The following is a 21770-nucleotide window of genomic DNA, read 5'->3' on the forward strand; positions in this document are numbered from 1 at the left end:
GCAGACCGTGAGGTGTTGTATGGTGCATGACTTCGAGGCCCAATGTGGCCACTCATTTAGATCACCGTATTGTGAATGCTGAGACTACGGTTTCCACACCCCTTTCAAATTATTTTCCATGGCTCTAATATGTGGCAAATGCACATTCAAAACTTGGAACAACACTGCTTACTATGTAAACTAACTTGCTTTTCTTTCCCAACCAGAATGAAATTGCGACAATACTAGATATTGCTGTGCCGGCAGAGAGAATCATTTATGCAAATCCCTGCAAGGAGGTCTCTCATCTTAAATATGCTGTCAGCCGTGGAATGCAGATGATGACATGAGAAACAAAGACGAACTGCTCAAAGTTGCAATGGTGTATCCAACTGCCAAGTAAGTAGGCAGCGTCTCTCTCTCTGCCTGAATTGCATGTTAAACTCAGCAATTTCAGTTTATTTCTGTGATATATGCCTGTTCTTGCATAGCTTCTCTGGTCCTTGTGCAGAACATGTTAAATGCATTGTAATCATTCTTATTTCCATATCGCTGCAAACCTTGAGTCAAGTAAACAGTAACTATTAGTGGAGTTTTCCTCTCTGTTATGGCCTGATCAGTGGTACGAAAGGTGGGAAAATATTTTCATGCATCTGCACCTCATTAAAATCCCATCTTATTCAGACCTCACTTCCAATCCTCCTCTCCTCCACTAAGGAATCATCGGTGCAAATTCTCAATAGATAATTCGGGACGGGTACCTAGTGACTCCAGCTTGCAGAATGCTTGCCTTGGCTATCATGAACTACTACTGAACTACACTGCTGCATGCTCTATGGCCATCATCTTCCTTGAATCTACATCCATGCAAGTTGCAATCACAAACCATCAATCTCACCACCTCATTATGCCTGCTGTGGGACCAACTCACACACCACTGAAGCCCTTAAACACTTTGGAGTTCAATGACACCAATGACTTGAATGTCTGACAGGTCACTTTGTACACAGGGACAGTCATTCATCTTTCATGCTGAAATGTTCATTTGTGAATTTTGAGAAGATTTGTAGTTCAGGTTGAGGTTCAAGTTGTAAGTATGCTTGCTGAGGTGGCAGGTTTGTTTTCAGATGTTTCGTCACCATGCTAGATAACATCATCAGTGAGACTCCAATGAAGCACTGGTGGTATGCCCCACTTTCTATTTGTGTCTTGGTCTGTAAAGGTGAGTGAAATCATTTCTGGTTCTTTTTCTCAGAGGTTGGTAAATAAGGTCTAAATCAATGTGTTTCTTTATGGAGTTCTGGTTTGAATGCCAGGCCTCTAGGAATTCATGTCGTGTCTATGTTTAACCTGTCCTTGTATGGATGTGTTGTCCCAGTCGAATTGATGTCCTTCTTTGGCTATATGTAAGGATACTAGTGATAGTGGGTCATGTCTTTCGGTGAGAAAGTGAGGACTGCAGATGCTGGAGATCGGAGCTGAAAATGTGTTGCTGGAAAAGCGCAGCAGGTCAGGCAGCATCCAAGGAACAGGAGAATCGACGTTTCGGGCATAAGCCTGAAGAAGGGCCCATGTCTTTCGGTGGCTAGTGGGTGTTCATGTGTCCTGGTGGCTCGTTTTCTGCCTGTCTGTCCAATGTAGTGTTTGTTTACAGTCTTTGCAGGGTATTTTGAAAATGACATTATTTTTCTGGTTGTTGGTGTAGGGACCTTTAGGTTCACCAGTAGCTGATTCAGTGTGATGGTAGGTTTGTGGGCTACCATGATGCCAAGGGGTCAGAGTAGTCTGGTATTCATTTCTCAGATGTCTTTGATGTATGGTAGTGTGGCTAGAGTTTCTGGCTATGTTGTGTTTACTTGTTTGGGCTTGTTGTTTCGGAATCGGCGGACTGTGTTTATCAGGTAATGCTGCGAAGAAGTCCTTTTTTTGTCTACATCCCTGTAGTTGTAGTTCATCCCTCTTACTGGGATGGCTTTTTCCGTGTTTGTTAGTGGTCGGTCTGATAGGTTCTTATTCCAAGCTTCTGAATTCTCTGCGGTGTTCTTCTGTGTGAGCTTGTCCAAGTTTTCTTGTAGGGATAGACTTTTCTTTGTCTTGGTCTGCTGTTTTTTGATGTTGATGGCTCGTTCTAGTGTGCGTGTCCCTTCATGGTCTGTCGTGTTAATGTACAAAAATTTTTGACAAGAAATTTTCTGATTGAAATGGTCATGTATTTATTGTCTCCTACTTTGTCTTCTTAGCACTCACAACTTTGAAAGTTGCCAGACTATCCACTTCATATTATTTTCTTAGAGCACACTGACGTCAGCACGAGCCTATGGGCTGACAATCTCTATGTAGGTCACATTACATATTGGTGCACGAGGTCTTTGGAGCTCAGTTACAGGCTCCCAGCCTCTTTCTGTGGATTGGAGCTTTTTGGAACAGATGGAAACGAAAGCAGCTTGTGACTGTGGGGAGTACTAAACAGTCAGACAGGAGATGGACACATTTCTATGTGACACCAGGATCACTCACCTACAGAAAGCGAAGAAGGTTACCTCAGAGTACAATGGGATCTTGATCAGATGGGCCAATGGGCTGAGGAGTGGCATATGGAGTTCATTTTAGATAAATGCAAGGTGCTGCATTTTGGAAAAGCAAATCAGAGCAGGACTTGTACACTTGATGATAAGGTCCTGGGGAGTGTTGCTGAACAAAGAAGCTTAGGAGTGCAGGTTCATAGCTAATTGAAAGTGAAGTCCCAGGTAGATAGGAAAGTGAAGAGGGCGTTTGGTATGCTCTCCTTTACTGGTCACAGCAATGGGAGGCCATGTTGGAGCTGTACAAGACATTCGTTAGGCCACTTTTGGAATACTGCATGCAATTCTGGTCTCCTTCTTATCGGAAGGATGTTGCGAAACTTGAAAGGGTTCAGAAATGGTCTGCAAGGTTGTTGCCAGGGTTGGAGGATTTAATCTAAAGGGAGAGGCTGAATAGGTTGGTGCTTTTTTCCCTGGTGTGTCAGAAGCTGAGGGGAGACCTTATCGAGGTTTATAAGATCATGAGGGACATGGATAACATAAATTAACAAAGTATTTTCCCTGGGATGGGGGTGTCCAGAACTACAGGGAATAGGTTTGTGGTGAGAAGGGAAAGATATAAATGGGACTTTAGGGGCAATTTTCTCACGCAGCGGGTGGTGCATGTATGGAGTGAGCTGCCAGAGCAAGTGATGGAGGCTAGTATAATTACGGCATTTAAAAGGTGACTGCACGGGTAAATGAATATGAAGGGTTTAGAAGGATATGGGCCAAGTGCTGGAAAATGGGAGTAGATTGGGTTAGGATATCTGGTCAGCATGGATGAGTTGGACCGAAGGGTCTGTTTCCATGCTGTACATCTCTTTGACTCTATGCCTGTAACTTAACTTTAAAGATGTCCATTCAAAAGTTAGATAACAGCAGAGAAGAAGCCGTTCTTGAATCTTTTGAAACGTGAACAAAGCTTTTATATTTTCTGCCTGATGGAAGAGGGTTGAAAAGTGTATAAGCGGATGCCGGGGGATCTTTGATTATGCTGTTTGGTTTAGCAATGCAGTTGCAAGTATAGATGAAGTCAGTGGATAGGAGATTGGTTTGTGTGATGGATTGAAACAACGCTCTGTAGTTTCTTTCAGTCTCGGGAAGAGCAGTTGCCATACCATGCTGTGACGTGTCCAGGCAGGATACTTTCTATAGTTTACCTAAAAAAATTTATAAGATTTGTTATGTGCCTGCGAATTTCCTTAAACTCCTGAGGAAGTAGAGACATTGCTGTGCTTTCTGGATCATAGTGTCAATGTAGGTGGACAAAGACAGATTGTTGGTGATGGTTTCTCCCAGGAACTTGATGCTCTTAACCACCTTCAACTCAGCATCATTGATGCACACAGAGGCATGCCCTCCACTCTGCTTTCAGAAGTCAGTGACCAGTTCCCTTATTTTACAGACATTGATGGAGAAATTGATGTTTTTTTCACAATGCTGTTTAGCACTCTATTTTCATGCTGTACTTGGTCTCTTCAATGTTTGAGGTCCAACCTACAATGATGGTGTTGTCAGCAAACTTGTAAATGGAGTTGGTGCAGAATTTGCCCAGTCCTGTGTACATAAGGAGAATAGTAAAGTGCTGAGTACACAGTCTTGTTAACAGACATCGGTGTTGAAGATTATTTGGGAGGAGATGTTGTTGCGTCTCCTTATTGGCTGAGGTCTGTTGGTCGGAAGTTGAGAATCCAATTACAAGAAGTTTGGAAGTGAGTTTGTTTGGAATTATGGTATTGATTATGGAGTTGTAGTCAATTAGTAGGTGCTTAACATAGGTATCCTTGATCTCCAGATGTTCCAGGGATGAGTGTAAGGGCAGGGAGATAATGTCTGCCATGGACCTGTTGCGCCAATAGGTAAATTGCAAAGGATCAAGCTGATCTGGGAGATTGGGGTTGATGTGAGCCATGACCAACATTTCAAAGCACTCCATAATTATGGATGTCAGAGCAATATTGAGGGAGTAATTGAGACATGCTGTATGATTTTTTTTTGGCACTGGGATTATGGTTGTCTTCTTGAAGCAGATGAGGATTTACTAAGGATCGTATTACAGAAAGGTTGAAGATGTCTGCGAATACTCCAGCCAGCTGGTCCACACAAGACCTGAGTGCACAGTGGGCACCTCATCTGGATTGGTCACTTTCCCTGGGTTCACCCTGAAGAAGGCCAATCTAATAGGAACAGGTGCATCCAAGGTTGGAGGGACAGGTGACATTGTTTCGCTGTCTTTAAGTTCAAAGTGAGCGTAGAATGCATTCAGGTAGGGATGAACTGATGCCCATCATTCTGTTTAATTTTGCTTTGTAGCTGCAATGATGCATAAGCCTTGCACAAAATGGTCCGTGTCCACGTGGTTAGTCTAGATCTCAAGCTTAGTTTGTTATTGCCTCTTGGCATTCCTGATGGACTTATGAACATTGTACCTGGATGTAAATATTCAGGTTAATCCAAATAATGTCTGAATTAACAAATTCAGCATCCAGTCATCTACACACTGACTAATGAATTCTGTGACAGTAATGGCATACTAGTTCAGGTTGGCCACTGAATTCTTGACTTTGGCCCAGTCCACTGACTCTAAGCAGTCCCATAGAAGCCCTTCTGTATCCTCAGACCTGCACTACAAAACTCTCTGTGTCCTCAGGCTTCAATTTCTGCTTGTAAGTCAGGAGGAAGAGCACATCATTGTGTTCTGATTTTCCAAAATGCGGACAGGAAATAGACGGTAGGCATCTTTTATGGTTGTGAAGCAATGGTCAAGGATGTTTGGATGACTGGTAGGACAGGAGAGGTGTTGGTGGAATTTTAGTAGCACATTCCTCAGGTTGGTCTGGTTGAAGTCACTGACCACAATGAACAAGGCTTCAAGCAATTCCATCTCAAGACTGTTTGCAGCATTGTATGTTTTATCAAGTGAACTCTTCACGACAGCATTGGGTGGGATGTGGACGAAAGTCAGGATAATGGAGGTGAACTTCATTGACCAGAGATCCCCAGGCTGTTCAAGTTCTTCTCATTTGTCGAAGAGAGTCAATCAGCCCAAGCACTGAGATCCTTGCTGTTATTATTTAGCCGTCTTTGACCTTTCATGTTGCTGAATAAATGCCTTGACATCCATCTGATTGAGTACATGAACCACTCATCTGATCCTTCTTTCAGATATCCGCACATGGGTGCATTGCATGAACATTATGGAAAAGTAGTAAGACACTTCAATAACATTGCATGAATCTAAGTATATGTAGCTCTCACATCTGTTTGGCTATGAGATTTGAGTATCATTTCAAGAATCATTGCCAGCCAGGTTGTCAGCAATCCTGAGAAATTTTGTTTTGTCTCTTCCATCATCAGTAACCCTTCAGATTTTACATCTTGTGTAGACTGCTAAATTTGAAATGCATGAACATTCTCCAGTGCAGTGTTAAACCTGTCAGATGCAGCAGCTTTTGCAGTTGCTCTTGGCTGACAATTGTACTGAGGTGAATGGGTCTGTGAACTGCCCATTATACATCTCCCAACCTTGAATGCCAGTGGTCTGCCTTGAAAACCTGTGACAGAAAATGTACTCTCCACTGCAGATATGTGTAGAATCATTACTGATTCTGTATTCTCACTCATGAGGTGGGTGTATATGTTGATATGTCAGGCTAAGCCCCAGTAAAGTCTCCACTGATTGTGTTTAGCTTCCATGATTTCTACATGAAAATTGAACACCTTGGCTGCTGTCCTCAATGTCAGTATTTAAGGATACCTGACATTTGAAGCTTCCTGCAGTCTATATGAGAGATAAGCAATTCTCAGCAACTGTCATGACCATGGATCACAGCTCTGAAGTGCTGGGGATATTTTTCGCTTGTAATTCCAAATATGTTTTTAAAAGAGGGCTTGTACAGCCAAAAATGGCTGTAGATGTAAAATACGTAGCTGTCTGCAGAGAGAGATACCCACAAAATGTCACACCTGTGGATGTGAAAGGAATTTCCAATAATGTTCCTTCAAAGGTGAAAGAGGAAATCCAAAGCAGACTAGTCTGTGGTCTTGAGACTACAAGCTCAATAAGCTAAACAGCAAGCCATTTCCTGCAGAATATATTTCCAAAATATTGAGACATTGTGTTTTTCACTTTGAAGAATACATAAGGACAGGGTTCAAAGGCCAGCTTCAATTTTACTGATGTGGACTAGTTGGCGTGAATGCTCTCATGTGTACCAGCACGGAGGGAGTTTCCTCTGTGGTTGACCCTATTGAACTTGATGATATTAGAGGTCATCCACCAATACCTTTCAGCCGAGATGGCCCAGGCATGCTAACAGTCTCCTGGCCAGTTATAGGCACATCCTTGTTGGTATGTATGCTCCTGGAGTGAGGTCAAGGTTCCTCCTCTCCCTCTTGCCTTGCTATCAATGCTGAGCATTCACAGCTAGCATGGTGGAATGAAAGTCTGTGTTCATATCGGCAGATGCAGTCTGTGCTTCTGGTCCTGGGTCTTCATGCTGGCCACCAACCAATTCCTGGACACAGCAAGGTGTCTGCATGACAGAGCCAGCACAGCACTGATAACATTGATAGACACTTCCAGTATTCATTCGGTTTACTGAGTATCTTTGCTAAAACCACTTTATCTACTGGTGCCTGGCACTGTACTTTGACCAAGCCATTTCTGGGAAGGACAAGGGCGTGTCTTCTGCCTGTTGCTGTGCAGCTCCCAATCCTCTGGCAGTCTGTGACTGTCAGAGACCTTCCTTGACCAGCTGCTGAGAGATATCAATGGTGTAATCACCAGATTGTGTTGACTAGACTTATCTACAAAGATGAGATGAAATTCGCTGAGCTTTTGGAGGATGCAGGTGAAAGCCTTCCCAGTGCATCCTCTGATGGTTCATCAGCTTCCTGAAGGTGGAGCCAGAGCTGAGGTTGTTCAGTGCAGGCCTCATCTAAGCAGCAGTTCACTGAATGGCAGTGCTGCTTGAGTAAGGGAGTTTAGTTGTAGAAGATGCATGAAAGATTGTGCTTAATACTGGTGGTAATGGTAGAGTTGCACAGCACATCACAATGAGACTGAGTGGGTCGATTGCCTGCTGGACTGTCCCAATATCCAAATGAGTGACTGGGCTCTTCTTTGGCCAAACCAGTTAAGATGTGCATTGGCAGAGTCAAAGAGAAGATACCCTCAGAAAGGGCAAGACATCAGTAATGTTCTCACTGACACATGCTGCTGTTTGGGTCCAGCCTGGCTGGGTCTGTTGACATGGTTTCCTTATCAGTCTGCAGAAACAAGGATAGCCCTCCTGTCTAGCACCTCCAGATCTCTGACCTGGAAGCAGCAGCTGCTTTGCCTTTCATCTACAGCATTGTTAAATTCAGGGTCAAGCACGGCAGTTGAAGAGGTAGCACCTGGCTTCCAGCATTAGGCATGCAATGCAGCTAGGCATTAGGCATACTCCCAGAGGCATATAATACAGGAGGTCTCACCATTGCTGAGGACTTCTGTCTTCCCATCACAGGATTCCCTGTAAATTGTACACAACAGCTCAGTTGCATAATTAAAATAGATGAAAACTAAAGAATGCGTGAGAAACTTTGTTCAGGACTATGAACTCACTCACCGCACTGACAAGGTGCTGCACAGAGGCTGCTAAATAAGATAACAGCCCATGGTGTGAGGGGTATGATACTGGCATAGACAGAAGATTGTCTGAATGGCAAAAGGCAGAGAGTGGGGATAAAGAGGTGTTATTCAAGATGGCATCCGGTGACAAGTGGAGTTCTACAGCAGTATGTGTTGGCACCACAACTATTCACATTATACACTCATGATCTGGACAAAGGAATTGAGGGCATTGTCACTATACTTGCAGATAATATAAAGACAGTTAGAGGTTAGGTCGTCTTGAAGAGGCAGGGGCATTGCAAGAGAACTTGGACAGGCTAGGCGTGTGGGTGAAGAAGTGGCAGATGGAAGACAATGTGGGAAGGTTTGAGGTTATACACTGTGGTTTCTAAATGAGGACAAACTAGAGCACAATGGGCTTTGCTAGTCCTAGTTCAGGATTCTCTTCAGGTTAACACTTATATTAATTTGGCAGTTAGGAGACAAATATATTGTTAGCATTCACTTCGAGAGGGCTAGAATATAAGAGCAGAAATGTATTGCTGAGGTTGTGGTCAGACTACAAATTTGGAATATTGTGAGCCATTTCAGGCCCTGTATCTAAGGAAGGATGTGCTGGCGTTTGAGAAGATCCAGAGGAAAGTTACAAGAATGATCCTGCGGTTGAAAGGCTTGTCGTGTGAGCCGTAGTTGAAGACTCTTGGTCTGTACTTCATAGAGTTTAGAAGGATGAGGGTGGGAGGGGGAGAAATCGCATTTAAACTTATAGAGAGGCCTGGATAGACTAGATGTGGAGATGTTTCCATTAGTAGGAGAGGCTAAGACTCACGGGCATGACCTCAGAGTGAAGGGATGATCTTTAGAACTGACATGAAGAAGAACTGCATCAGCCACGTGGTGGTGAATCTGTGCAACTTATTGCTGCAGAAGGATGTAGACACCAAGTCATTGAGTGTATTTGAGTCGGAGATAGATTGGTTACTGGGGAGAAGGCAGGGTGATGTGGTTAAGAATCATACCAGTCATGAATAAAAGATGGAGGAGACAAGATGGGCTGAACATCCTAATACTGCTCCTATATCATAATTTTGAACTGCAAATGAAAAAATGCAGGTCACACTAGATTTCACATCTTCAATTCCAATCTCGTAGGCACAGTTCTCTGTATTCCCTGTCACAAATGGCAGAAAACATAAGTTGTCATGCTCCATTTTCTAGAACTCTATCTTGTAAACTCTATGCCTCACGTCATTCACCCTCTTCGTAAACCCTTCTCAAAATGCTTTCTGACATTTCACCAAAATCTTCCACTACAAATCCTCCGCACTGGGGTCGTATGGTAGCTCAGTTGTTAGCACTGCTGCTCACAGTGCCAGGGATCCAGGTTCGATTCCAGCCTCAGGTGAATGTCTGTGTGCCTCAGGTGAACATCTGTGTGGAGTTTGCACATTATCCCTGTGTCTGCATGCTCTGGTTTCCTCCCACAATCCAAAGATGTGCAGGTTAGTTGAATTGGTCATGCTAGCTTGTTCATGGATGTGTAGGTTAGGTGCATTAGTCAGAGGTAACTATAGGAAAAATAGGGTAGGATAATAGATCTGGGTGGGTTATTCTTCAGAAGTGGGTGTGGACCTGATGGGCCAAAGGGCCTGTTTCCACACTGCAGGGATTCTATGTTTTGAGATATTTGCTGCTTTGAAAGGCACTATGTAATTGCAAGTTATGATACTTGTTAAATTGTCATTCTTGACTTTTGCTACTGAACAGTGAGTGCAAATGATCAGATCACATCCCTTAAAGTCTGTATGAAAACTTTCTGTTTAGGAGTGAAAGTTCAGTTTGACTGTTCAACTTTCTCCCTAAACTGGGAATATGAACTTAATGTGATACTCCACTATCATTGAGTATAGAAATATAAGGAAACAGTATAATATTGCAAGAACAGCAAAGAAAAGATTTGAGAAGACACTGGCAGCCAACATGCAAGGAAATTTACAGGCATCAAAACAGTAAAAGGATGAAGTGAGACTGGCAAAGGGAAGTTATTACACGAGGAGCAGAGTTTCCACAAGCCCTCTTGAACAGTCTGTCGGGAGTGAATGCCTGCTCCTTAAGCCGTCCCCGCCTCCTCTTTCTCCTGTTCCAAGGTGGCCTCCAGATTCTGATGAAATTCACTGACATGACATGCTCAAGGTGACAAATAATTTAAAGGTCTCCTTGGCATTGAAATTGGTATGTCAGCATGTGCATGGATTGATAGTGGGGCTAAGTGGCAGACATATGAGAGAAGAAGGGCTGGAGAGTTTGGCAGACTTGAGCATGGTGAGATGCTGGGGTGTGAAAGGAGCTGGTCACTGGGAACCACAATGGGATCCACCCTTCGCTTTACTTCCCCCTCATCCAGCTCTGCGAGCAGGGGCAATGCTGGCAGAGCTGGATGAGGGGCAAGTAAAGGGAAGAAAATGAGAGAAGCGTGATGAGGGTGGGCAGTGCTTGATGAACCTGTAAGAACAGCAAGTTGGAGAGACAGTAAGTTGGCAAACTTAAAATAGCAGTGAAGGTGCGTGGGCTTAGAGCATACAGTATTGGGGTAGGGAGATATATGCCAGCTCCCAGGATACAGGAGAGTAAACCACCTGGGGAAATTGCCACAGATGAATATGAACATGTCAAAATTAGGTGGCATAGAGTTCAGGACAAACAGTTTCCTGGATGATGGCAACCCAGCAAATCATGAATTTATGGGATAGTTACTCATCAGCTGCACTTTGCTAGAATCGTAAGCCTTCGTTCCTCTACCTCTCCCCATTTAGCTGGAACGTGCAGAGACAGTTGCAAGCAGCCAATTCCTCTCTGCACCACAAGAATCCAGAAAGTCTGATATATCCAACCACTCTGTTTCTCCATTACCCAAAAGATCAAGAAGTATTGATGTTCTACACAGAGTGCCATAGATTCATACAGCAGAGAAACAGATCCTTCAGTCCAGCCAGTCCATGCTGACTATGTTCCCAAACTAAACCAATTCCACCTGCCTGTAATTGGCTAATTTCCCTCCAAACCTTTCCAATTCATGTACTTAACCAAATGTCTTTTAATGTTTCTGACTGTACCTGCATTTACCATTCCTCTGACAGTTCATCTCACATACTAACCACTCTCTGTGTCAAAACAGTTACCCCTCATGTCTTTTTAAATATTTCTCCATCACCTTAAAAATACGCTCCTTAGTTTTGAACTCCCCAATCTGGGGAAAACATCTTTGGTAGTCATCTTATCTACATCCCTCATGATTTTATAAACCTCTACAAAGTCACCCTCGTAGAGATATAAAAACAGTTAAGTTCTTTTTAAAGATTCCCAACTAAAAAAATGATGGAAGGTCAGGTGATGTGTTGTTTCTGCATGATGTGGGAGCCGGTGGACCCCATTTGAAGTTCCCAGTGACCAGCTCTCTAGTGAATTTTGGCTGCCGGAAGAACTCCTGCTCAGAGTCGATCAGCTGGAGTCTGAGCTTCAAACATTGTGACAGATCAAGGAGTTACCTGGATGTTGTGTTTCAACTGACAGTCACACCCCTAAGACTAACTAACTCCAAATTGGCCTATGATCAAGGACAGGAGGGTGTCGCTGTGAGTGAGACAGGTAGAGGGGTCCAAGAGATAGAGGTGCAGGAGAGTCCTCCCCTGTCCTTGTTCAACAGGTCAAGAGCTTTGCTCTCCGTGTGGACAGGAATGGGGATTGCAGGGAGGAAATGAAGAGTAGACTCAGAAGATCTAGAACGGGGCATGAAAATGCTTTAGCAGGTAGGATGAAGGAAAACCCTAAGGCTTTCTACACTTATGTGAAGAACAAGGGATGGCCAGAGTGAGGGCAGGACTGATCAGGCATAGTGGAGGGAACTTGCACTTGGAGTTGGAGAAAGTAGAGAGGTCCTGAATGAATACTTTGCTCAGTATTCACTACTGAGAGGGACCTTGACTTTTCTAAGGACAGCGTGAAACAGACTGATATGCCAGAACAGGTTGATGTTTGGAAGGGAGATGTGCTGACAATTTAGAAAAACATCTGAATAGATAAATCCCCTGGATCAGACGGGATATATTCTTGGTTACTACAGGAAGTGAGGTAAGAGATTGCTGCGCCTTTGATGATGATCTTTGCATCTTCACTGTCCACTGGAGACATACCAGATGACGGGAGGGTGGCAATGTTTGTTCAAGAAAGGAATTACGGATAATTCTGGGTATTACAGATCAGTCAGTTTTACGTCAGTGGTGGGCAAAGTATTGGAGAGGATTCTGAGAGACAGGATTTATGATTACTTGGAAAACCATAGTTTGATAAGAGACAGGGAAATCTGGCTGTCTGGATACAGAATGGCTGGTCTATAGATGACAGAGGGTGGTGCTGGATGGCAAGTATTCTGCCTGTAGCTCAGTGACCAGGGTGTTCTGCAGGGATGGGTTCTGGGACCTCTGCTCTTTGTGATTTTTATAATTGACTTGGACAAGGAAGTTGAAGGGTGAGTTAGTAAGTTTGCCGATGGCATAAATGTTGGTGGAATTGTGTATAGTGTGAAAGGTTGTTGCTGATTGCAACAGGACATTGACAGGATGCAGAACTGGGCTGATAAGTGGCAGATGGAGTTCAACCTGCAAAGGTGTGAAGTAATTCTTTTTGGAAGGTCAAATGTGAATGCAGATTACAGGGTTAAAGGCAGGATTCTTGGCAGGCTGGAGGAACAGACAGATCTCAGGATCCATGTCAATAGATCCTTCAAAGTTGCCACCCAAGTTGATAAGGTTGTTAAGAAGGTGTATGGTGTGTTGGCTTTCATTAGAGGGGGATTGAGTTTATAAGCTGTGGGGTTATGCTACAGCTCTTTTGAGCCCTGGTTAGACCACACATGGAATATTGTGTTCAGATCTGATCACCTCATCATAGGCAAGATGTGGACCTATTAGAGAGGGTGCAGAGGAGATTTACCAGGATGCTGACTGGACTGGAGGGCATGTCTCATGGAGAAAAGTTGAGGAGCTAGGGCTTCTCTCATTGGAGAAAAGAAAGATGAGAGGTGTACAAGATGTTGAGAGGCAGAGATAGAGTGGATAGCCAAAGGCTTTTTCCCATGGCAGAAGTGTCTGTCATAACTTAAAGGTAATTGGAGGAAGGTTTAAGGGAGATGTCAGAGGTAGGTTCTTTACACAGAGTGTGGTGGGTGTGTGGAATGCACTGCCAGCAGTGGTAGTCAAGTCAGATGCATTAGGGACATTTATGCAACTCTTGGGTAGGCATATGGAAGATTGTACAATGAAAAGTATGTAGGTATCCTTAGAGTAGAATAAAAGGCAGACGCAACATCAAGGGCTGAAGGGCCTGTACTGTGCTGTACTGTTCTATATTCTATGTGTTTTCTCTGAGTGAACGCAGTATAAGGATTAAGCTAAATGAGCTCGTGGCATGGTTCGAAATTGGCAAGTATGATGTGGCTGCAAGAGATCAGGATTGGGAGCGGAATATTCAAGGATATACATCCTATCAGAAAGATAGGCTGGTGGACAGCCGGGTGGGGTTGCCTTATTAGTAAGAAATGAAATTAAATCAATAGTAAGAAATGAAGTAGGGTCAGATGGTGTAGAATCTGTGTGGGTAGAACTGAGGAACTGCAAAAGTTAAAAAAAAAACATAGTTGGAGTTATGTGCAGGCCTCCAAACAGGAGTCAGGAGCTGGGGTGCAAGACACACCAAGAGATAGAAAAGATGTGTAGGAAAGACAAAGTTACAGTAATCTTAGGGGATTTCAATATGCAGGTGGACTGGGAAAATCAGGTTGGTATTGGATTGCAAGAAAAGGAATTTGGGGAATATCTACGAGACTGATTTTGAGCAATTTTTGGTGGGGCCAAACAGGACACAGGCAATACTAGATTTAGTGTTGTGCAATGAGGCAGACTTGATTAGGGAGCGGAAGTTGAAGGAACCCTTAGGAGGCAGTGATAATAATTGAATTTACGATGCAATTTGAGAGGGAGAAGATAGAATCGGAGATAACGATATTACAGCTGAATAAGGGCAGTTATAGAGGTATGAGAGAGGAGCTGGGTAAAATTGACTGGGGGAGGAGCCAAGCAGGAAAGACAGTGGAATAGCAATGAGAGATGTTTCTGGGAGTAATTCAGAGACACAGCAGAAATTCATCCCCATGAAAAAGAAGCATGGTACAGGGAGGATGAAGCAACCATGGCTGACATGGGACGTCAGGGAGAGCGTGAAACCAAACGAGAAAGCATACATTGATGCAAAGGGCAACAGGAAACCAGAAGATTGGGAAGCTTACAAAGACCAACAGAGCAACAAAAAAAAGAGGGAGACAATTAAATATGAGGGTAAGCTAGCCAGTAATATAAAGGAAGATTGTAAGAGTTTCTTTAGATATATAAATGCCAAAAGAGAGGCAAAAATGGACATTGGATCGCTGGATATGATGCTGGAGACTTTTAGTGGGAAACAAGGAAATGGCTGAGGTACCAAAGACTTTGCATCAGTCTTCACAGTGGAAGACATGAGTAATATCCTAAGCATTCAAGAGAGTGAGGAGACAAAGCTGAGTATGGTGCCCATCACCAAGGAGAAGGTGCTAGAAAAACTGAATGACATGAAGGTGGATAAATCACCTGGACCAAATGGACTACACCCCAGAGTTCTAAGGGAGATAGCTGAAGAGATAGTGGAAGTATTAGTGGTGATCTTTCAGAAATTGCTAGAATCAGGGAGGGTCCCAGAGGACTGTAAAATTGTGAACGTTACAACCCTGTTTAAAAAGGGGGTAAGGCAAAAGGTGGAAAATTACAGACCGATCAGCCTAAATCCAGTTGTAGGTAAGATACTGGAATTCATTGTGAAAGATGAGATTTCTGAATACTTGGAAGCATATGGTAAAATTGGGCAAATTCTGCATGGTTTCATCAAGGGGAGATCATGCCTGACAAATCTGATAGAATTCTTTGATTTGGAGATGCCAGTGTTGGACAAGGGTGGACAAAGATAAAATTCACACAACACCAGGTTATATTCCAACAGGTTTATTTGGAAGCACTAGCTTTTGAGGTGCTGTCTCTTCATCAGGTGGTTGCGTAACAGGACCATAACATTGAGGAAGTAATGAGCATGTCAGACCAAGGAGAGTCGATGAATGTTATTTATCTGGACTTCAAGAAGGCCTTTGATAAGATGCAGTTTAGGAGGCTCCTCTGTAAGATAAGGGCTCATGGTATTAGAGACAAGGTGCTAGCATGGTGAGAAGCCTGGATGTCTGGCAGTAAGCAGAGAGTAGGGATAAGGGGATCTTTCACAGGATTGCAGCCAGTGACAAGGTTCAGGGTTGGGACTTTTCACTTTTTGCATTAATGATCTAAATGAAGGAACCGAAGACATTCTGGCTAAGTTTGCAAAAGATTCAAAGATGTGTAGAGAGACAGGTAGTATTGAGGAGGCAGGTAGGTTGCAGAAGGATTTAGACAAGTTAGGAGAGTGGGCAAAGAAGTGGCAGATGGCGTAAACCATGGAAAAGTGTGAGGTCATGCACTTTGGTAGGAAGAATACAGGCATCCCCACTATTTTCTAAGTGGGGAGAAAATTGAGAGTGTGAAGTGCAAAGAGAGTTGGGAGTTCTGGTCCAGGATTCTCTCAACGTAAACTTGCAGGTTGAGTTAGTAGTTGGGAAGGCAAATGCAATGATGGCATTAAGTTTATGAGGTTTTGAATATAAAAGCAGGGATGCTTTGCTGAGGCTCTGTAACACGCTGGTCAGACCACGTTTGGAATATTGTGCGGTGTTTTGGGTGCCATATCTCAGAAAGAATGTACTGGCCCTGGAGCATGTTCAAAGGATGTTCACGAGAATGGTCCTCGGAATGAAAAGCTTAACATCTGAGGAACGTTTGAGGACTGTGGGACTATTCTCGATGGAGTATAGAAGGATGAGGGGGGATCTAATTGAAACTTACACAATACTGAATGCTGGACAGAGTGAATGCAAGGAAAATGCATCCTTTGGTAGGAGAGACTAGGACCTAAGGGTACAGCCTTCGAGTAAAAGTAAGACCTTTTAGAATGGAGATGAGGAGAAACTTCTTTCGTCAGAGAATGGTGAATCACTGCCACAGAAGACTGTGGAAGCCAGGTCATTATGTGTATTTAAGCCTGAGATAGATAGGGGATCAAGTGTGATGGGTAGAAAGAGGGAGAGTGGGGTTGAGAAACCTATCAGCCATGATTGAATGGCAGAGAACAATCAATGGGCTGAATGGCCTAACTTCTGCTCTTGTGTCTTATGATCTTAAATCACAACCTCCTAAGCTCCAGTGAAAAAATTTCCCATCCCATCCAGCCTATTGTTATATCTCAAACTCTCTATTCCCAGCAACATCCTGGTGAACTTTTCTGAGCCCGCTCCAGTTTAATAACTCTTCTCTGCCATGTTACCACTGAATCTCTGTTTGAGCTGCGCAAATTTGGATTGCCAGTGCTCATCCAGGTGGACAGTGGCTTTCTAAACATGGCATAAATGTAAGAGGTGCCAACATTTTGTCAGACAGGCAAGTTGTTCAGGAATGCGCATTGTAAGATGAGCAGAAATCACGTATGAGAGACATGGTAGGTAATAAACACTGTCATTCAGTTTGGTTTGATCTCCATGTTTGAGATGATTCTTGCAATTCTGTTTTATTCAGCAATGCTAAATTCATTTTCCTACTGCTGTTTTAGAATGGTTCTGCGCATTGCTGTAAATGATTTTACATCCCATTCGCCTTTGAGTGAAAAGTTTGGAGCATCACTAAGTGAGTGCAGACTGCTAATGGAATATGCAAAGGCTTTGAATTTGGACATCATTGGTGTTAGGTAAGACACATATTTTTGCTTTTTTTTATTCTTAATTCTTTTTTATGGGAAGTGAGGATCGCTGGCAAAGGCAGCATTGATTGTCTATCTGTATGTACTCTTGAATTTACTGGGTCGCTTTTCTGATTTTACAGACACCAGGTAAGAGTTTATCAGTGTTATTATTCCCTCTTTGTAGGAAGATGCTGCTTCAATCACAAGATTTGCACCATTTACAATGATGATGTGAAAATGCGACAAAATTATTTATTTTATTGCGTTGTTACACGAGGCCGTATTGCAAAAAGCCAATGACAGGTAAACATTCTTTCTCTCTGAGCATTAAAATTGTTAGGTTAGCTGCCCATTCCCACTCCTCTGGCAGGTAATGCATACACTTTATCCCCGTTGTGTAAAGATCAAGAGTCTTTAAGGCTGCAATAATCTCTAACTGATCATCACAAGACACATTTGCATGTATTAATTCAAGCAAGTAGTCAACGTTCTCAAAATGCTGCAGTAGAGTGAGACCTTCCCTCAGGTGAGGTTGACATGGTCACACATGTCCTCAACTTTCCTGAGCAATGGCTGTTTTGAGATCCAGTTCTGCTCAGTGAAGTCCAAGTCAGAAATCACATGACACCAGGTTACAGTCCAACAGGATTATGTAAGTCACAAACTTTCTGAGAACTGCTCCTTTGTCAGGTGGTGAGGTTCAAATCATGCAGCTACTTCATGGCTGTCACTGGGCCCAGCATCTTACTCAATTTGTGATAGATCAGAGAGGAATTGAGGGACTTCCTGTACTTAATGCAGATACTGATCCCACACTGTAACCTCTCACTCCTTTAACATCATTTAGTCATGTGTGCCCTACTAATTGGGCTGGATGGCTTCCTCCTGTTGTTCTCCAGAAATAATACATTTCTTGCAATTTTTACTCCTCCTAACATAAATTTGAGGATGTTTATGCTGCTTCTTTGATCTGCACTTCCATGACCGCAAACCATGCACAAGGGTCTTGTACACTCAGTTATTAATCAATCTGCCTACAGCCACATTGACAGCTGATGGAGGTCCATCTAATAGGGTCTGTCAATAAAGCTTTTGCCTCTTGAATGTGGCTGCCATCCTGAGCTGGGTGATGACTGAAGAGATAAAACAGTAATTGGGTGCCTCCTGCACAATGACCATAAGCAAACTTGGATCCAGAAAACTACTTGTGGTCTGGTTCTGGACTCTGTCTGCAAAATGAAGCCCTCTATTTCTGATATGCAGCCTATGTAGTTTGAGGAAAGTAGGATTCTGAAATAGATGGAGAAGATTAAGGTCAAATACAGTGTGCTATATTTTGAAAGATGGGAATTTGGGCATCTTTGTGTGCACTGCTGGCAGGTTCAAGCTACATTTGAGTTTAGAAATGATATATGTGGCTAAGAGTTCCAGTCAAACTGTGCGCTGATGCTGAACACATTTATAGAAAATGAATGTCTGTATATTCCTTAGGTGTGACATAGTCACTGAACAAGTAATCCAGAACTTCTTACTAATGTTCTGGATACACGGATTTGAATCTCACTCTGACAGAGAGTGACGTTTGTTGTCAATAAACATCTGTGATAAAAAAGCTCGTCTAACACTGACAATTTAACACTATTGATTGTTGCAAAACCTATCTAATTCACAAAATCTGGGTAAGGAACTCTGCCATGTTTACCTAGCTTGGCCTACATTTGTTTCCAAGCCCATGTCAACACTTGGGTAATTAGGGGTGGGCAATAAATACTGGCCAAGCCAGCAACCATACATCTCATGAAACAAATTTTAAAAGTCCTGGATTTCAGTTGGAGCTTGATGATATCTCTTCTTTTCACAGTTTTCATGTCGGAAGTGGCTGTACTGATCCAAAGATTTTTGCTCAGGCTATAGCTGATGCACGTGTTGTCTTTGATATTGGGGTATGTTTTACTTGGAGTTTCATTTGAAAGATGAACAAGAAGAAATTTTCAATGATACGTTTATGATGAAACCAGAAACAGTTTGTGTCATTTTAGCAATCGGTGCATTTATTTCACAATTATCCTTTTGCTACAATTATAAAATAAAATCAAACTTCATAACCTCTTGAACTTTGAGACTACAACACTTGGTGGTTGAGATAAAAACAGTAAATTTTACATTAAAGATAAATCCAGGTGATTATATTGCAGTTGCTGAACCCAGCAGAGGTAAAACAGGAAGGGCAACCAACTGCAATAACTGTCCACTAAATTTACAAACAATGAGGGTTGATATGGAGGTGATGAATCAACATTGTGAACCCCATTAACCGTGGTGTATAATTGCATGAGAAATTAGAGAAAATCTGATGCTTGATCATTATTTATTATGTCCAAATTGGATACCTATTTCCCTATTTTACAGATTCATCTTGGATTTCAGATGTATTTACTTGATATTGGAGGTGGTTTTCCAGGAACTGGAGAAGACAAAGTTACATTTGAAGAGGTGGAACAGTTATGATCCCTGCTAATGTTACTAGTGGACAATCCAGACCCCAAAATGATACCTGGCTTGATTGCTCATATTTGTTCATGCTTTCATTGAAACATAAGCACATAAGGCTGCAGATGTGATTTTAACTATAAAACAGAAATTTATTACACAAAGAATAAAGATAAAATTTAACAAACCAAGCAATCCAAACACAATAAAATTCGAAAGATTCAAAACACAGAGCAAAACAAAGTCCAATCTTTTAACCATCCCTTCACACTACATCAAGAACCTTTTTCTTCCTATTCAATCTATAGATTTGACTTAACTGCTTCTTCTCACTTCCTGCCCTGTGGATTGTGAAGTCTTTTTCCTTGAATACTCCCACAACTGAGAGACTAAACTTTTTAATTATTGCAAAATTCTAAGCAAACACTGATGGAATGGATGATTCACAAACTGCACTCTTTCACTGGGGGCATTTACTCTCTTTAACTGCTTTGAACAAGATTCTTGTCTAGGATAAACTGCACAAACTTCCAATCCCAATTAAATCTCCATCAAACTGAACCAAAACATCTGACAATATCAAAAGAAATGCTTGCAAAATCTGTATTCTGATGGCTTGGTGTTTTCTCTCTCATTGCAAACCTCCTCAGTGTTAGCAAACTCCTGTTAACATGGAGGAGAAGGTGAGGACTGCAGATGCTGGAGTTCAGAGTCGAGAGTGTGGTGCTGGAAGAGCACAGCAGGTCGGATAGCATCCAAGGAGCAGGAGAATAGACATTTCGGGCATAAGATTGAGGCTCATTCCTGATGAAGGGCTTATGCCCGAAACATCGATTCTCCTGCTTCTTGGATGATGCTTGACCTGTTGTGCTTTTCCAACATCACACTCTCGACTCCTATTAACATTTGGCATCCTTGCAGTCACCTGCCCCCTGACACATTTGCTTTAAAATTCATAGCTCAGGAAGGATTGACCGAATTAATTTATAAACCTTACACAAAAATATCACTAGTTTAAAATCTAAACACTACAAAAAACACATACATTTCAACATAGAATACAAATCTTTAAAATAATATTGAAGTTGCATTAATATTCTTTTATTAACATTTGAAATTGAATGTGTGTACACAAGCACATATACACACACATTTGCTCTTTTAAATTTCACATTACCCTCTGTTTTAAGCTCCATTTACCCTTTTACTCTTGAATTAATCTTCAAAGTTTCTTTCTGAACAGTCCTGGCAGTGTCAGGATTAGCACTGGCTACTGCTGAGACTACAAGACATCTTGTGAAGGAAGACCAACATGTATACCAGTCTACTATGAGTTCATGTTTTATTGTCAAGAAGGGATCAGAGACTTTAGAAAGCCTGAAAAGAATGGGAGGCACATCGAGGTTTAGGAGGCTAAAGTGAAAGGGGAAGGAATGTTCTGGGAGTGGGGAACCTCAACTGGAATACAGCAGCCACTTCCTTCCCATTTTTATAGCTGGGATGATAAAATGGTGGGCTTGCCTTCTTCGTTGCACCTTTCTCAGCCATACTTTGTATTACAGCAGGTCTGTGTACAGACATTTAATTTTGCTAGTGATTGGTTTGTGAGGGAACAGGCTGCACGATGCTCCATCTTCCAAAATGTATTAAATTTGACGGGTGGGGTGGCTGTGACTGAGCAGAAATTTGGATCGTTTAGCCTATTTTACATGTGCCTCCCAACTGCAAATATGCCAATAGCATGGCTATACAATTCAACGGGAAGCGTTGGGGACTCAGCAGATTTGAAAGAGCAGGAGGCCAAGACCTGAAACTGTGAAGTAAATATGGCAAATTACTTGCAAGTTATCATTTTCTGAGACTCTGTTAGTCCTGCGGGTTAGACAATGGAAAACTAAACGTCTTGTGATTGATTCAGAAACAACATCTTCCGATACAGCAATCACAAGTTTACTGGAATGTGCTAACTGTTTGGAAAACTTTAATAAATGGTCCGAGCAGGTTATTCCTATCAGTGGCCAAGACTCTGCTCACTATCATCATAAAAACTAGTCTTGGGGGTGCCTAGTCTACTTAGAGTCATAGAGATGTCCAGCATGGAAACAGACCCTTCGGTCCAACCTGTCCACGCCGACCAGATATCCCAACCCAATCTAGTCCCACCTGCCAGCACCCAGCCCATATCCTACCAAACCCTTCCTATTCATATACCCATCCAAATG

The 21770-nt window shown here is 42.6% G+C and overlaps 1 protein-coding gene across 1 annotated transcript; it reads left to right on the plus strand.

The window, feature by feature from the left end:
- The first annotated feature begins 254 nt into the window (after positions 1–254).
- LOC148149873 (ornithine decarboxylase-like) lies at positions 255–19595 on the plus strand. Its single transcript, XM_087986812.1, has 4 exons — positions 255–378; positions 16930–17064; positions 18920–19001; positions 19468–19595. The coding sequence occupies exons 1-4, from the start codon at positions 326–328 to the stop codon at positions 19564–19566; spliced, it is 369 nt and encodes a 122-aa protein (XP_087842938.1). The 5' UTR covers positions 255–325; the 3' UTR covers positions 19567–19595.
- Positions 19596–21770: the final 2175 nt, after the last annotated feature.

The sequence above is a fragment of the Chiloscyllium plagiosum genome, unplaced genomic scaffold (genome assembly GCF_037043375.1).
Source record: "Chiloscyllium plagiosum isolate Xiang-an unplaced genomic scaffold, Cpla_swu_hap1 HiC_scaffold_5, whole genome shotgun sequence".
NCBI classification, from domain to species: Eukaryota; Metazoa; Chordata; class Chondrichthyes; order Orectolobiformes; family Hemiscylliidae; genus Chiloscyllium; species Chiloscyllium plagiosum.

Excerpts from the sequence above, each read along its gene's own strand:
- LOC148149873 (XM_087986812.1), top strand. The coding sequence starts at position 326 with ATGAGAAACAAAGACGAACTGCTCAAAGTTGCAATGGTGTATCCAACT. Across the intron at positions 17,065-18,919 it reads TTGGACATCATTGGTGTTAG|TTTTCATGTCGGAAGTGGCT; the intron begins GTAAGACACATA and ends TTCTTTTCACAG. Across the intron at positions 19,002-19,467 it reads GTGTTGTCTTTGATATTGGG|ATTCATCTTGGATTTCAGAT; the intron begins GTATGTTTTACT and ends CCTATTTTACAG.